The sequence below is a fragment of the Ceratocystis lukuohia genome, assembly GCF_044167205.1.
Source record: "Ceratocystis lukuohia strain C4212 chromosome Unknown Supercontig1_pilon, whole genome shotgun sequence".
NCBI classification, from domain to species: domain Eukaryota; kingdom Fungi; phylum Ascomycota; class Sordariomycetes; order Microascales; family Ceratocystidaceae; genus Ceratocystis; species Ceratocystis lukuohia.
The window spans coordinates 1,646,675-1,660,250 of NW_027263520.1; the positions used below are offsets into that span (position 1 = coordinate 1,646,675).

The 13,576-nt window shown below is 48.0% G+C and overlaps 7 protein-coding genes across 7 annotated transcripts; 4 read left to right on the top strand and 3 right to left on the bottom strand.

Annotated features, from left to right (window-relative positions):
- Positions 1–623: 623 nt before the first annotated feature.
- On the top strand, positions 624–2,484 carry HOO65_010410 (UV-damage endonuclease; the record flags this gene model as incomplete). Its single annotated transcript, XM_071005642.1, has 3 exons — positions 624–988; positions 1,069–1,186; positions 1,252–2,484. 3 exons carry the CDS (start codon positions 624–626, stop codon positions 2,482–2,484), a joined length of 1,716 nt encoding a protein of 571 aa, XP_070862232.1.
- A 129-nt stretch (positions 2,485–2,613) lies between these two features.
- On the bottom strand, positions 2,614–4,413 carry HOO65_010411 (XLF family protein; the record flags this gene model as incomplete). Its single annotated transcript, XM_070999706.1, has 1 exon — positions 2,614–4,413. The coding sequence occupies one exon, from the start codon at positions 4,411–4,413 to the stop codon at positions 2,614–2,616; it is 1,800 nt and encodes a 599-aa protein (XP_070862233.1).
- Positions 4,414–5,431: 1,018 nt separating this feature from the next.
- HOO65_010412 (40S ribosomal protein eS21) lies at positions 5,432–6,024 on the bottom strand (the record flags this gene model as incomplete). The annotated part of the gene is made up of 2 exons (XM_071006184.1): positions 5,432–5,663; positions 5,993–6,024. 2 exons carry the CDS (start codon positions 6,022–6,024, stop codon positions 5,432–5,434), a joined length of 264 nt encoding a protein of 87 aa, XP_070862234.1.
- Positions 6,025–6,555: 531 nt separating this feature from the next.
- Positions 6,556–9,231, top strand: HOO65_010413 (BChain B, Structure-specific endonuclease subunit SLX4; the record flags this gene model as incomplete). Its single annotated transcript, XM_070999707.1, has 1 exon — positions 6,556–9,231. One exon carries the CDS (start codon positions 6,556–6,558, stop codon positions 9,229–9,231), a length of 2,676 nt encoding a protein of 891 aa, XP_070862235.1.
- A 291-nt stretch (positions 9,232–9,522) lies between these two features.
- HOO65_010414 (Nucleoside diphosphate-linked moiety X motif 19) lies at positions 9,523–10,648 on the top strand (the record flags this gene model as incomplete). Its single annotated transcript, XM_071005985.1, has 2 exons — positions 9,523–9,668; positions 9,721–10,648. The coding sequence occupies 2 exons, from the start codon at positions 9,523–9,525 to the stop codon at positions 10,646–10,648; spliced, it is 1,074 nt and encodes a 357-aa protein (XP_070862236.1).
- Positions 10,649–11,666: 1,018 nt separating this feature from the next.
- HOO65_010415 (Glc8 protein) lies at positions 11,667–12,454 on the top strand (the record flags this gene model as incomplete). Its single annotated transcript, XM_071006125.1, has 2 exons — positions 11,667–11,718; positions 11,823–12,454. 2 exons carry the CDS (start codon positions 11,667–11,669, stop codon positions 12,452–12,454), a joined length of 684 nt encoding a protein of 227 aa, XP_070862237.1.
- Positions 12,455–12,775: 321 nt separating this feature from the next.
- On the bottom strand, positions 12,776–13,201 carry HOO65_010416 (Long chronological lifespan protein 2; the record flags this gene model as incomplete). The annotated part of the gene is made up of 2 exons (XM_071006222.1): positions 12,776–12,942; positions 13,042–13,201. 2 exons carry the CDS (start codon positions 13,199–13,201, stop codon positions 12,776–12,778), a joined length of 327 nt encoding a protein of 108 aa, XP_070862238.1.
- Between the last annotated feature and the right edge of the window lie 375 nt (positions 13,202–13,576).

The window sequence follows — 13,576 nt, forward strand, 5'->3', positions numbered from 1 at the left end:
AGTAATTAAGAAACTAAGTCATAGTCACATTAGCCCTGGCATGAGAAGGGCTCAGGGGTTCAGGGATGCAGGGACACAGGGCAAGTGACCTGTGGCTGGGCTCCAATCTAGCACAAACAGAACTCTAAATAGTAAAGATTAGCGGCACAACCCACTAAAATCGACCAGAGTCTAGAACGTTCAGTGCTTTTCTCTGTCTATTTGATACGTTCAACGTGTTGAGTGGGCTCTTTGAAAATGAGGCAGGACGAGTCAGTCATCCTAGACACCCATCGCCTATGATGTAATTTGTCGTCAGACAGATTGAACAAATTGAGCTACAAGGCCTGGCAGTTGCAGAGAAATTTTCTTGTAAAGAGGCGGCCATTGGCACTTGTACAAGCACAGCTAGCCGACTCTGTTCCTTGACATAAATGAATGACTTGATCCAACTTTCTTGCCGCCGGCGATGCAGTCTTTTCCAGTGCTTGCTGCCTCTGTTTTTTTCTATCAAACATGAACTATCTTAAGCCAATGCTTTGTTTATATTAAACTTTCACGTCATAATATTCTTACATTGACGAACTCGCATCTCTCATTATCCGCCTTCTTACAGGCGAAATTGAATTACTCACTGTTTTGAAATGGTTGTGACCCGCCAAAGTCGACGACTCCAAGAGCTTGTGATACGACCACAGGGCGACAAGGCGTTGGCAGTATCGACTACAACAACCGACTCGTCTAGTTGTATATCGACCGTGATTGCGGCGTCTAGGAAGCGCCCACGGACATCATCATCAGCTATTACTACCAAAGAAATTACGCGCACAGTCAAGCGGGGAGAAGGCGACAGCAGTGACGGGGCAGAAGACCAACCACCAGAAACGCCCAAGAAGCCATCCCACACTGCTAAAAGAGTAAAAAGAGAGCCCAAAAGTGACGTTGAAGAGTCGGACTTTGAGGACGACGAGAACCTCGGTGGCTGCTGCGAAAGCGACGACGATTTTGAGTTCGACACCCCCCGAAAAAGCCAAAGGCCAACTCCAAGCAAAAGCGTGCTCCCCTAAAACCTGCCAAAACAAAGAAAAGCAAAAAGGTCGTAGTCAAGGCCGAAGACTCTACAGGAGAGCCACCTGAGACTATGCCGAGACTACTACCACTTACTGGCGGCTCACTGCCCCTTCCGTGGAAGGGTCGTCTCGGATATGTATGCGCACCCCCACCCGGCTATCCTAACCCAGGCTATCCTTTTGCTAATACCTGTGCTGCTAGGCATGCATAAACACCTACCTCCGAAGCCTCAACCCACCCATATTTAGCGGGCGAACCTGTCGCATGGCTTCCATAATTGAGCATCGCCATCCACTCCAAGACCCATCGCAGCCCGAACACCCAACCAAGAATCGCCCCGATATGAAGAAGCCAGCATCAATCGAGCGTGGCCAGCGCTATGTCGAAGCCATCGGCCTGGCCAACGCCCGCGATATTATCCCTATATTGCGATGGAACGACCGTTTCGGCATCAAGTTCATGCGCCTTAGCAGCGACATGTTCCCGTTTGCTAGCCACAAGGAGTATGGGTACCCACTGACCCCCTTCGCCGCCGATGTGCTGGGCGAAGTCGGCCGCACAGTTGCCGAACTAGGCCACCGTGTGACTACGCATCCCGGACAGTACACACAACTTGGCTCGCCACGAAAGGAGGTTGTCGACTCGGCCATCCGTGACTTGAATTATCATGATGAGATGCTGAGCTTGCTCAAGCTACCAGAGCAGACAGACCGTGACGCAGTGATGATTATCCATCTGGGCGGTACTTTTGGCGACAAGGCAGCAACGCTAGATCGCTTCCGAGCCAATTATGAACGGTTGTCCGTGTCGGTTAAGCGCCGCTTAGTACTAGAGAACGACGATGTCTCGTGGAGCGTACACGACCTCCTGCCTATCTGCCAGGAGCTGGAAATCCCACTTGTGCTTGACTTCCACCATCACTCCATCATTTTCGACGAAGAGGCGCTAAAGGATGAAGGAACAACAGACGTCACGAACCTGTACGATCGCATCAAAGAAACCTGGGACCGTAAAGGCATCCGCCAAAAGATGCATTACTCTGAGAGCAGGCCTGGTGCTATTACAAGCCGCGACCGTCGAGCCCACTCAGCACGTGTCAAGGAATTGCCACCTTGCCCACCAGACATGGATCTCATGATTGAAGCTAAAGATAAAGAGCAGTCGGTCTTTGAACTGATGCGCACGTATAAACTCGATGGCTGGGAAAAGATCAAGAGCGTTGTCCCTGACGACAGGAGCGATGAGTGGGCTGTGTATTGGCCTGAAGGGCGGGATGACTTGCTCAAGGTTCGGAAGGTGCGCAAGAAGAAGAGCGATCTTGACCTTGGTGTTGAAGTTGACGCTGAAACTGGGGAGTCAAAGGCTGTCCCCGAAAAAAAGACCCGTGCAAAGAGAGTCTCAACCAAGAAGGCCCAGGGCGAGGTTGATGAATAAAAGACAAAGGCATAGATTTGATATATATAAAATGCATAATACACTACCTAAATCGTTGGAAATCTAGCATAATCTCGCTTATGTGCTAACTAATTAGATGCAGTTCATCTTGGGAGGCGTTGGCCTGGCCTAGAATTTGCGCTTCTTCACCAGCGGACGCCCACCAACCTTTCTTTGGACAATTGGCTTCGCAGGTTCCACTGGCTGGTTTTCTGCTTCTGTATCTGGGACCACGGGTCCATTGACCCCAGGCTTGTCTGCATTGTCATTCCTAGCTAATGGCGTTGTTGCTTTTGATGGAGAAGACGACGTACCAAGTGGTCTCTTAATTCCTCCTATAGTACCAAGTTTCCCTTTATTTTCATTGCTAGTCACAGTTTTTGGCGATGCCTTGGCTGCGCCCCCGATAACGCCAAGTTTCTTCATGGGAGTTTGTGATGGAAGAAGCACTGGTTTCTGCCTATGGAGTGAAGGCGAGGCTTCGCTCTCAGGCAATGAAGTAGTTTCATCTCTATCCAATGCTGACTCTTCGCGGGTTGCACTAGAAGTTCCCCCCGTCCCTATTTTACCAGCTTCATGGAATGGTGGCTGAGGTTGATCAACAGGTGGGGGGCGCAATGGTGAGGACCTTTCATCAAGGGACATGGTAGGGTCGTCATCACTGGTAATTACCGCCTTCGCTTTTGCACGCCCGCCGATTCTGCCGAGGCCGGAAAACTTCTTGACCGGTGATGGTTTGATAGGCGATGAGGGGAGATCCATTTTGATCTCGGGAGGTGGTGGGGTTTCTGGGCGGTTGGATTCGAAGCAGTCATCTTCCGACCCCGCGGCTGAATTATCATTCTGAGAGCGATCTTTAAATCTAGACTGCGATGTCTGCAGTTGGTAGGAAGGCCTGTTTCGAGTTGATTGATACCTTGTGGGCACTGATCTGCTGTCCGAAAGCGCGTCATTGGAGTTGCATGAGGCATCGTTAAACCTGCGCAGAGAGTCGTTCCAGAGTTTATCTCTAGCCGTGTCGTCGTTCTGGGGATGATTTGATAGAAAAGCCGTTCTGTGTTTCCTTCTAGGGGTTGTCCGAGGCCCTCCTGAGCCTGGTGCGATATTCATCCACCAGTCCTCCATCTCCTCGGCATTTTCAAGAGTCACTAATGCCTTTTCGAGCCGCACGTCATCCAAAGTATCTTCTAGTAGTGCGACAACATCTGTAGGTTTGGGCATAACGATTTTCACCTTTTCCGCCCACGTTTTGCGATTGAAAGGAGCCAGCCCCTTGATCCGCTCTTGAGCAGCTTGGCGCGTCAACTTGCGCTTGCCTGTAGATGCAATCGTGAATACGTTCTCAAGGGGGATATCCATAGCATCGAGTTTATCTAGAAGTCTGACTATGATGGCATCTTTTTGATGAATTGTTGAAACCAGGGAATCGACCTGGAAGGTTTTTTCTTGTTGGGCTTCTACTAGTGGCAGGACAAGCCGCGAGGCAATTTCTGGAGATGCGCATTTGCTGAGATACATGTTCCATTTCAATGGCTTTGAAGTAAGCTCCTCAGGAAGTTGACATGTAACTGTTAAAGTGAAACCTTCCTTTTCACTTGACGAAGGACCGCCCGAAAAACCTGTTGTGCCACCAGGCGATATCGTGATGCTTGTTTTGTGATGATCGGACTCGGCATCATCAAAGGCCCTTGTCAAGGATTTGAGAAACGCCGTCATATTATTATCCCCATCGCTTGGGTCGATGCTGGTATCCTCTTGGAACCCGCGCATGCAAATCTGCTTGCGATTGAGGCGTTCAACCCATACATTGGAAAGATCGCTGATGTAGACTGTGTACGAAAAGTCGGAGAAGCTGAAGGACGTCAAAAGTAGAGGGATGCCATTGCCGACCCGCAAAGGGAGGACTTTCCATGGGCCCGGCACAGACATTTTTTTTCTAAAAACAAAAAGAATCAAAGCTTATTGATGGTATATGTGATGCAAAAAACAAAAAGAAATGAATAGGATGAGAGTTTGGCCCATCAAACAGCGAGGCTTCAGGCTTGGGTACTTAGTTATTATAAGGCTGGTATTTAAATATTTCTTTTCTTTTTTCCTCATTGTGTCAGGCAAGGCTGCAATAATTACTATCAAAAAAGCAGTTGGTTAAAATTAAAATGGTTTTTACCTACTACTGCTTTACATCTGAAGAGTAAAGCATGGAAGTTCATTATACATCTATATATGCGCATCATTGCTATATTGTTTGACCCGTATCTGTACCACAGCAACCAGCCTAAACTGCTGCAGCTTTTTCAAGGCCAATCAAGTATGAAACTCTTTTAATCTACGGCCCGGAGACTACCGAGGTAGACTCAGAGTTCTCGGTCATACGAAAAGGGCCTATGCAGGCCTCTTCTCCCGACAACACCTAACTAGCCGGAATGCAAACTACGGTATAGGGACTTAGTAAATACAGATGCCGCCATGTCGTTTAGGCTGAAAATGTAAAGACTATACTCGCTGGAATTGAGGATCACAACAGACATTCGGTCATAGATACGGCGACACATACTCAGTTTCAGCATCATGAGCGGAGGAGGAAAAAAGTAAGAGTTCTTTTGTATTTGTTCCAATTGATATCCCTAGAAGAAAGCCAGACGCTTCATTTTGAGGGTGTCTGATGTCGTCACTTCATGCCGTGTCATTGTATCAGATCTGCCTGAAGAGACATTCGTTAGCTTGTTGCTTTTAGGGAAATTTCATCGGTTGGTCGTGAGCGCAGTCCTGGGGTGTTGTCAAAGCTCAGGAAGAGTGTTCTCAACGCAACTTGTGGAAAGCAAGACTGCCCCCTATTTATACCAGCAAATTTGCTGTACAGGGATAATGCAAATGCAAATGTGTATCGATAAGATGTATTATTCGTACCCTTTTTCATGCTCCGAAAATGCCACCAAAAAACACCAATTTATCTGATGGGGTTCCACACGTTCTTCAGGAGGCCATCACGCTGAGCAAGACGGTTCAGAGAGTCATCAGCCTCGCCCATGGCACGGATGAAGCCGCACATGGCGTAGACGTGGTTCTCGCCCTGAACAGCACGACCAGACTCGTCAACCTTGGCAATCGAGATCTGGACGGAAGCGTGGTCCTTGGCCTTGATGATGCGGTTGGTGGCGCTGCACTTGCGGGGGACGTAGCTACAGAGGAATTCAAAGTCAGTATGTCACATGTTTACCTCGAAAATTAAGTCGTCAGGTTCGTCTGTTTCGTTATCGGCGCCCGGAAGTTGGAGGAGCACGTTAGGCGTTGTTTAGTCGATAGTGTCAAAGGCTCTCCAGGAATTAGATTTAGAAATTTTGTCGCCCTGAACCTTTCATTCTGCCTGCTCATCGTCACTTTCCAGTATAGGAAAAGCTGATACTTCCGGTGCTGCAAATTGTCGTCGGGAAGAGCGCCGATAAGAAACGAATAGTCTGTACGATCAAGTAGTTGGGTTGGTCGGGGAAAAGAATTGAGGTAAACTCACAGGTCCACGATTTCGCCCTTGTCGTTTTCCATTTTGACGGTGTGTAGTGAATCGAAAGAAAAAAACGGTTCGGTTGAGTCTTTAGGAGGGGATTCAGAGATCAAGGGAAATTCAAAAAGCCGCCTTATTGAAACCAGACACATCGAAATTCTGACTATCCCGCACCCACTAACCGTTTGGTGGGGCAGGGTGCACAGTGAATGAGTGTGTGGGCTCCCAGGGCTTGGATCACGTGATCGCCGACGACAAATAACGTCATGTGACTTCATTCCATTCTCGCGACACCGAAGTGGGTCTCGACTTGAGACCAATGGCCGGATACCGCGTTGAGCGCGCCTGATGTCAAGGTCATTCAGTATAAGTGAACATCTAGCTCATGCTTACTGGCTACTATCAATTAACAAAGCCACGTTCCATTGACAGAACTTTAAATGATAACATCGACATACCAAATCTTGAACTAGCATAAACAATCACATGCCGCACATTCTCATCACCTTCCAAACTGATTTGCACAACGTTTGGCCCGGGTCACCTATGGCCTTCCGGGAGTAGTTGTCAATATGAGCGTCCCTCTATGTAACTCAACCCGACTTTCTTCGCCACCACCTGGGTCACCAAATCGGACGATCTCCTCTTCACCCGATGGTTTGTTGACTCTAGATGAGATTCTTGGTTCAAGACCCAAGTCAAAGACAACCCCCGAAGCTCCTATCTTCACTAGCCCAAGCAAACTTGTGCTCAATCCTGCCCCGGTCAACCAAAATGTTACCACTATAAGCTCATCGCCTCCTGTGCAGCCCGTTGGTGTTGATGCAGATGCCTCCATCATTGAAGTTGGCTCCAGAGTTTCCAACCCCAGGGAAGCTCAAGCTCCAAGAAAGCCCCGTACAAAAAAGGCCGAGACTGAAAGAAAAGTCGCAAATGGAGATTCCCGAGCAAAGGCCCCACGGAAGCCTCGGGTTCATAAAGTCTTAACATCTAAACCTAGGCCGGCAGAATCTAGCGATAACTCAGTACCAGCAAAGCCTAAACGGAAAACGCCTGTGCAGCGGAAAAAGACAGGGACCATGAGTGTCTATTTTGAAGACAACAAAAAGAGTCCTACCGGCGAGGCTAAATCCGCGGCCTGTAGGGCCGAAGAAGCAGCTCGCTCATCAATGCCTAGTGAAGCAATATTAAACTTAGAGCCGGCTCTACCGCAGCGGGGACCTTGGGCACCTCCTTTGCCTGGTGTTAACCCAAACACGGAAGCTCTTCAATCTAATGACAGCACCGCTGTCCGCTCTCGCACACCCGAAAGACCGAAAAGAACAAAGGAGCTCTTTTGCGCCCTGGATTCCAAAATCGGGTTCCTTAATTCTATCGAAAATAACCCACCAACGACAACACCAGCCGCCAAGGTGCAAGACCCTATCAAGAAACAGAACCTAAGAAAATCTGCAATATCCAAAGTGCCAACTATTTCTTCTGTTCCAGATACAGTCAAGGCGCCACGGAGAAAAGTTTCAACACTAACAGATCTTGCCGTGGCGCAATATGACAACCAAAATGTCATTGATCTTACTTTCATGGCAGGCTATCAAGACCCGGGGCTGGTTCAATCAGAGCCAACTAACCAAAATCAATCAAAAAAACAAAAGAGAAAGAAGAAGCAAAAGCCAGAGGATCCAGAAATGGTTCTTTTGTCCCCCGGCACTGCCATGAAGCAAGCTGATGGGCAGTGCTTTGTTTTTGGTACATCAAGTCAACTTGTACGTGAAGACTCGCCCACGGGTTCGCGAGATTTTCAACTGGGTATTGATCAATCCAATATGATGGCCGAAGAGGAGCCTACAGGGTGGTTTGACGACGAGGTTGAGATACAACCTAGCAGAAGACCAAAACTCTGGAACGCAGCGTGCCGGGATGATGACGGTAGCACCATTGATCTCCGTGATTCAAACACTTCTGGCTTGCATGGAGACACCGTCATGAGCAATGATGATTCGGGATACATCCATTCGGTACCTGAAGTAGCTCTTCCAAGGTCTTCTCCAGAGAAGCCTTTGGTGAATGTTCAAGAGGATTCAAAGTACCCTGATATTAGCATCATCCTAAAAACCCCCACTAAACCCCACCATCCCATTTCAACACTTGCCAGACCAGCCACAGCCGAAGAGCCATCAATCGCACTCTTGCCATCTTTAAGCTCATCTCCACAGCTTCCTATCCGCGACTCGCCAACTCGAAAGCCTCCTGTTACGTCACCTAAAATAGAAACCATTGTTGAGTCTCTTGAAAGCGCCCAGGCAACTTTTGAAGTCCCCCAGTTAGATATTATGTCGGATGCACAGCTGTCGCGGCGTATCGCCGAGTTTGGCTTCAAAAATATTCGAAAACGTCCAGATATGATAACCCTGCTAGAAAATTGCTACAGAAGCAAACAAAACATTAGTGCTAGCTCGAACGCTGTTCCCACCTCTATGACTTCGAAATCATCATTTAGCACCTCATCTTTTTCGACTGCTTCTTCCTCCACATCATTTTCTTTTGCCCGGAGCTACGAAGCAAGCTCTGGTCCCGCACCGACTGAGAAATATCGAAGCCGGAGAAGTAGCGTGGAATCCATTAGATCAATTACCCCTCCAACCTCAGCTCAGCCCCCTCTACCCGACTCGCCCCCTTTGCCCTCGAAGATAAAACGAGGCCGTGGAAGACCTCGCAAAAGTCCAGCCATAAGCTCAACCTTGGAATCCATCAACAACATTGACAAGACACCACCCAAGAAATCGCGCGAACCATCATCTTCTCGCATCATTGCCATCGAAATCCCTGACTCCGATGATCTAGACGCTTCGTCTCCTGTCAACCTAGATCATGAGTCTTTTGACGGATCAACTATGTCGGATAATGACCAGTTAGAAACTTCTTTTGATCATGGCATATCTCCTAACGATCCGCCGCTTACTGTTAGTCCGGCGGTAGAAGAACAGGTCATGTTCGAAAGTATATCAACCGCAGTCCAAACAGCACCACGCACAGCGGATATTTCTAATCCTTCCTGGTATGATCGTATTTTACTCTATGATCCCATTCCGTACGAAGATTTAACAGTCTGGCTCAATAGTGGCCAGCTGGAACGAGTTGGATATGATGATGAAATCGCGCCTGAACACGTCAAAAAATGGTGTGAATCAAGGAGCATTTGCTGCGTCAAGCGTGAAACGCTCAAGGGTAAGAAACGTAAAAGACTTTAAGCTGCACAAAACAATTTAGAATTGTGATATCCGCATTTTTGGCATTAAATTTTATCGGCCTGTATGACGTCATATGTGAAATAAGGTATAAATTATGGTCAGCATGTGTCTTGCACTATATGTCCTCCAAAAATACATGGCTTTGCTTTTGGTGGCGGAATTTGGAGTAGGTAGTAGATGGCCCTGAGCCGAGGCAAGCTAGTTACAGGTATTTCTCTTCCATGTGCTTCAAGCTCAAGTGATATTTTGCTTACACCTGGCTAGTTCGTTTTCTTGCTTCTAGAGCTCAACATGATTGTCCCAAGACCCTATTCCCGACTTAATATCCTCAAAATCAATTTCTCCCGGCGATACTCCCGTACAATGGGCTCAGTGAACCTCAAAAAGGCGCAGCCGGTTGATCCACTAGCAATTCAGCCCATTCGGCCTAGTTCCAGGTCAGTTTCATACATTGCTATCAAAAATACATCAACTAACTCAGTGACTCAGTGTGGTCCTTGTCTCTCCCGTCAATCAGATCCTGCTTCTTCATCGTGTCCGGACTTCGACGTCATTTGCGTCCGCGCATGTATTCCCCGGAGGAAACATTGACCAGGGTCAAGATGGCCAACTTCCAAAAGATGCCATACAATTACACCAAGACAGCCTTGTTTATCGCTTAGCCGCCATTCGCGAATGCTTTGAAGAAAGTGGCATTCTCCTTGCAAAAAGCAAGACTGGGGAAGGTATAATTCAGCTTCCAAACTCAACTCTCCAGAAGGCAAGGCACCAAATTCACGAACAAAAAATCAACTTTCTATTATGGCTTGAAGAGATAGGTGCCCATGCAGATACTGATGGCCTCGTGCCTTTTACACGTTGGGTGACGCCGATCGGCGCGAAGAGACGTTTCACCACGCAGATGTATCTCTACTTCATGCCACTCTCATCACCAGCAGGTAGTGCCCACAATGTTCCGACGACAGATGGTGGGATGGAGCATACTGAGGTCCGCTTTGACGACGCGTCTAACTGGATTCAGGCTGCTTCGAAAAACGAAATCATGCTATTTCCACCGCAAATCTATCTTCTAAGTCACATAGCAAAGTATTTAACTGGCCTAGAAGGGGTTACAGTTAAAGACAGACCTGAGGCTATTATGAAGCAACGAAGAAACCTTGCTGCTTTTCTACATAGACTACAAGACGGTACCGATGATTGTGCAAAGACTTCCTGGGCTGAAAAGGTTATCAGTCCAATGACCTCTGGCAAATTGCCAGATGGGAGAGTCATCATGACACTAGACAGTCCAGGGCCTGAGCTCAAGACAGCAGGCAGACACGGCGACCGGGAGCAGGTTGTGATAGCAAAGTTCACTAGAGATGGCGTAAGCTCGGTAGAGGTCCAAAAACGACAAGATGTAACATCAAAACTATAGGGATTATGATAATAAATGGCCCAATAAACTCTAGTGAGGTATCTAATGCCTAAAAGCCTTGATTTTGAAGCCACTTGCTAGAACAAATTGACTTCCATGATTGGCTAAAGCGCTACTACCCCATCATAAGGGTTGCATACTAACCCAAATACGGGTACTAAGCCGAACTAGAATGCATACACAGTTCCTACAGGCTTGTGTGTAAATGTATCACTAACATGTCCACGGTTGCTTATATGAGCTGCAGGCTCTTGGGGGGACTCGCAGGAATAGGGAAGTTCTACAAAGATCATGTCCCAAACATTAGCCTTTGACGTCAGGCGATTTCCTTCTCCATATCGACGTGGATTTTGTAGTTGTTCATGCTTTGGTTCATGCTTAGTATTTGCTGGCTGTAATCATGTGCCCCACCCCACCCACACACCAGGCTAAATAGCAAAGACGAAAAGAAAGGCTGAGGGGTACATAGGTACATGCACACAGCCGTAGGTATATAAATAACTTACCGCAAGGCGCAGATTACTGAAAACCCGCATAAAATCCCACGACGGATAGCATTAGCGTAGCTCTTGAACGTCCCACTCACTACCTTGAGCCTACTTGAGTCCCAAGTCATTTGCAAAGACGATATACACAGTACTACACCCGCTGTCTCACCCCCTCTCCCTTCCCAATACCAACCTTAGGATATTCTTTCGCTCCTTTTCTTGGTTTGCTCTGCTTTGCCACCTACGAAAAAGCCCAGCGACCTATAGATCTTGGTTCTACTTCGTTTGCTGTTATTGGTCAGGGCCTTTTACACCCCATTTCCTTCTCCCCGCTAACACTTGACTGCTACTTTAACACTAGTAAATATCATCTTTTTCTTCAGGCACCAACAGGAACCCATTTCTTCCCTCTGCAACTCTGCATGTCTGCTAAAGATTCGACCTGCCCTGCATCCTCGTCAACCAGGAATAAAAACCCTTAAAGCTTTGACTCAGCTTGTCTATTTTCTCTCTCATCTGAACCCCCCAATATGCCTTCACACGTTCAAACCTCTACTATCGTTGATGCTCAAAGGCCCAAGGGTATGATCTTCTCGCTCTTCCTGCCCTCATATAATCCCGCTATTGCTGCTACTATTATTGCTATGCGCTGTAAGGCCGGGGAGCCCAACTAACATCATAAACAGGCATTCTCAAGAACGCCTCCGCAAGCGGCACCCTGCCTCCTCCCCCTCCCGTAGCTGCGGCTGTGGCTATTGAGCCTCCCCAAACCGAGCGTGAACTCACACAATTAAACACACAAATTAACGCTGGATCGCGCCGTTCCTCATCTGCTGCCCGCCATGTCATTAGCCGCCGTCTATCTCAGCCCGCTGAAAACGACGAGAACGCCCCCCGCCTCAAGTGGGATGAGGCGAACCTATACCTCACCGAGCAGGAACGCACTGCAAAAATGAAGATCGACGAGCCCAAGACTCCCTATGCCCGACACTATAACCCCGACGATGACCCGAGCGACGACGAGATTCCTGGCATGGACCTAGGCGAGCCTGAAGAGGCCGTCCCGGAGATACCACCTGTCCCTTCTCCCAAGGCCGTACACGTGGACGAGTCTATGGCTGTTGGTCACGATGATGACGAGCTTGCCGGCATGTCGCCTGAAGAGCGGGAAAAGCATCGCAAGTTTGAGGAAATGCGCAAGAAGCACTACGAAATGAAGAACGTGGCTGCCCTTTTAGCACATGCTGCGGAAGATGACGATGAAGACGACGAGGAGCTTGGCGATGCTCCTCCTCCCATGCCGGCTCTTCCTCGTTGATACTTGCCGAATCTGAATTTTAATGATGGCTTTTCACTTAAATGATTGATGGGCAGCAATAAGGCCTGCCATTGCATTTGTGTCTCAGCTATTGGCGTTAGGGGGCGTTAGAACTTGCATATTACTTTGGAAATTAAAGTATGTTTTTATAAAACGGCGCAATGAAGTATGCTATTCAACATATAATGATGGCAACTCAAGCAACCGAACAGAACAAAATCGTAAACCCGAAGGGCCATATCCAAGCTCGAGTCACCTCCCAAGCTCCCACAACGCAAAAAAGTGAAAATATGATCATGCCATGATAAGTTAAGCCCAGTCTTAGAGCTTACCCTGCCTTGCAAGCTCCAGCTTTCTAGCAGCTTCGCCAGCCTTGAAACCCCCCTTAGAAACGCAGATCCGACCGTCCTCTCCCATCTCGAACTTGTCAGTGTGGTCGGGCCACGGGCATGGGCAATGGTGCGGGTAGTGTACACAGGCTAGCGTATCTGGGCATAGATAGTTTTCGCATCCGTCTAAAAAGGAGATTGTAAGCTGCCATATCCTCGAATTATATATTTATGATTCATGATAGGTAGCCAACTTACAGGAATCATATAGCTGACGGTAACCAGCGGAGTCGCTTGATGCTTGCTGTTGACGTTGGCCACCATTTTGGTTACCAAACATTTGGCCAAAAAGATTGCCAAACTGGGCCTGGGCGGCGCCCAAGAAGAGGAAAATTGAAAGAAAGCTGAATATCTGCATTGTATATACTTTCAAAAAGTCAATGTATTAGTATGGAAGTTTTGTAACAAGCAATGTTGGCCAAAACTGTCGCATCCGTTCATGAAGGACACTTGCACCAAATGGCCCTATGATTCCCTTATCTTATCGAGTACGGTGGTTAGTCATCAGCCCCAGAGGAAACCCTGCAATTCAAGGCCAATAGTGGAACTCGGATGCAACCAATCACAGGCATTTTTCTAAGCACTTGAATCTTTCTGCGGACTATCGAAACAAGCTGCCTGTGAGGAAGACGACGGACCACGCCTGCCAATTCCCGACGACTACCACATTACGTCTCTTCCTTCTCTTCCTCTTCCGATATTCTACAGTCCCAGCGTATATGCCCTCTGTGCA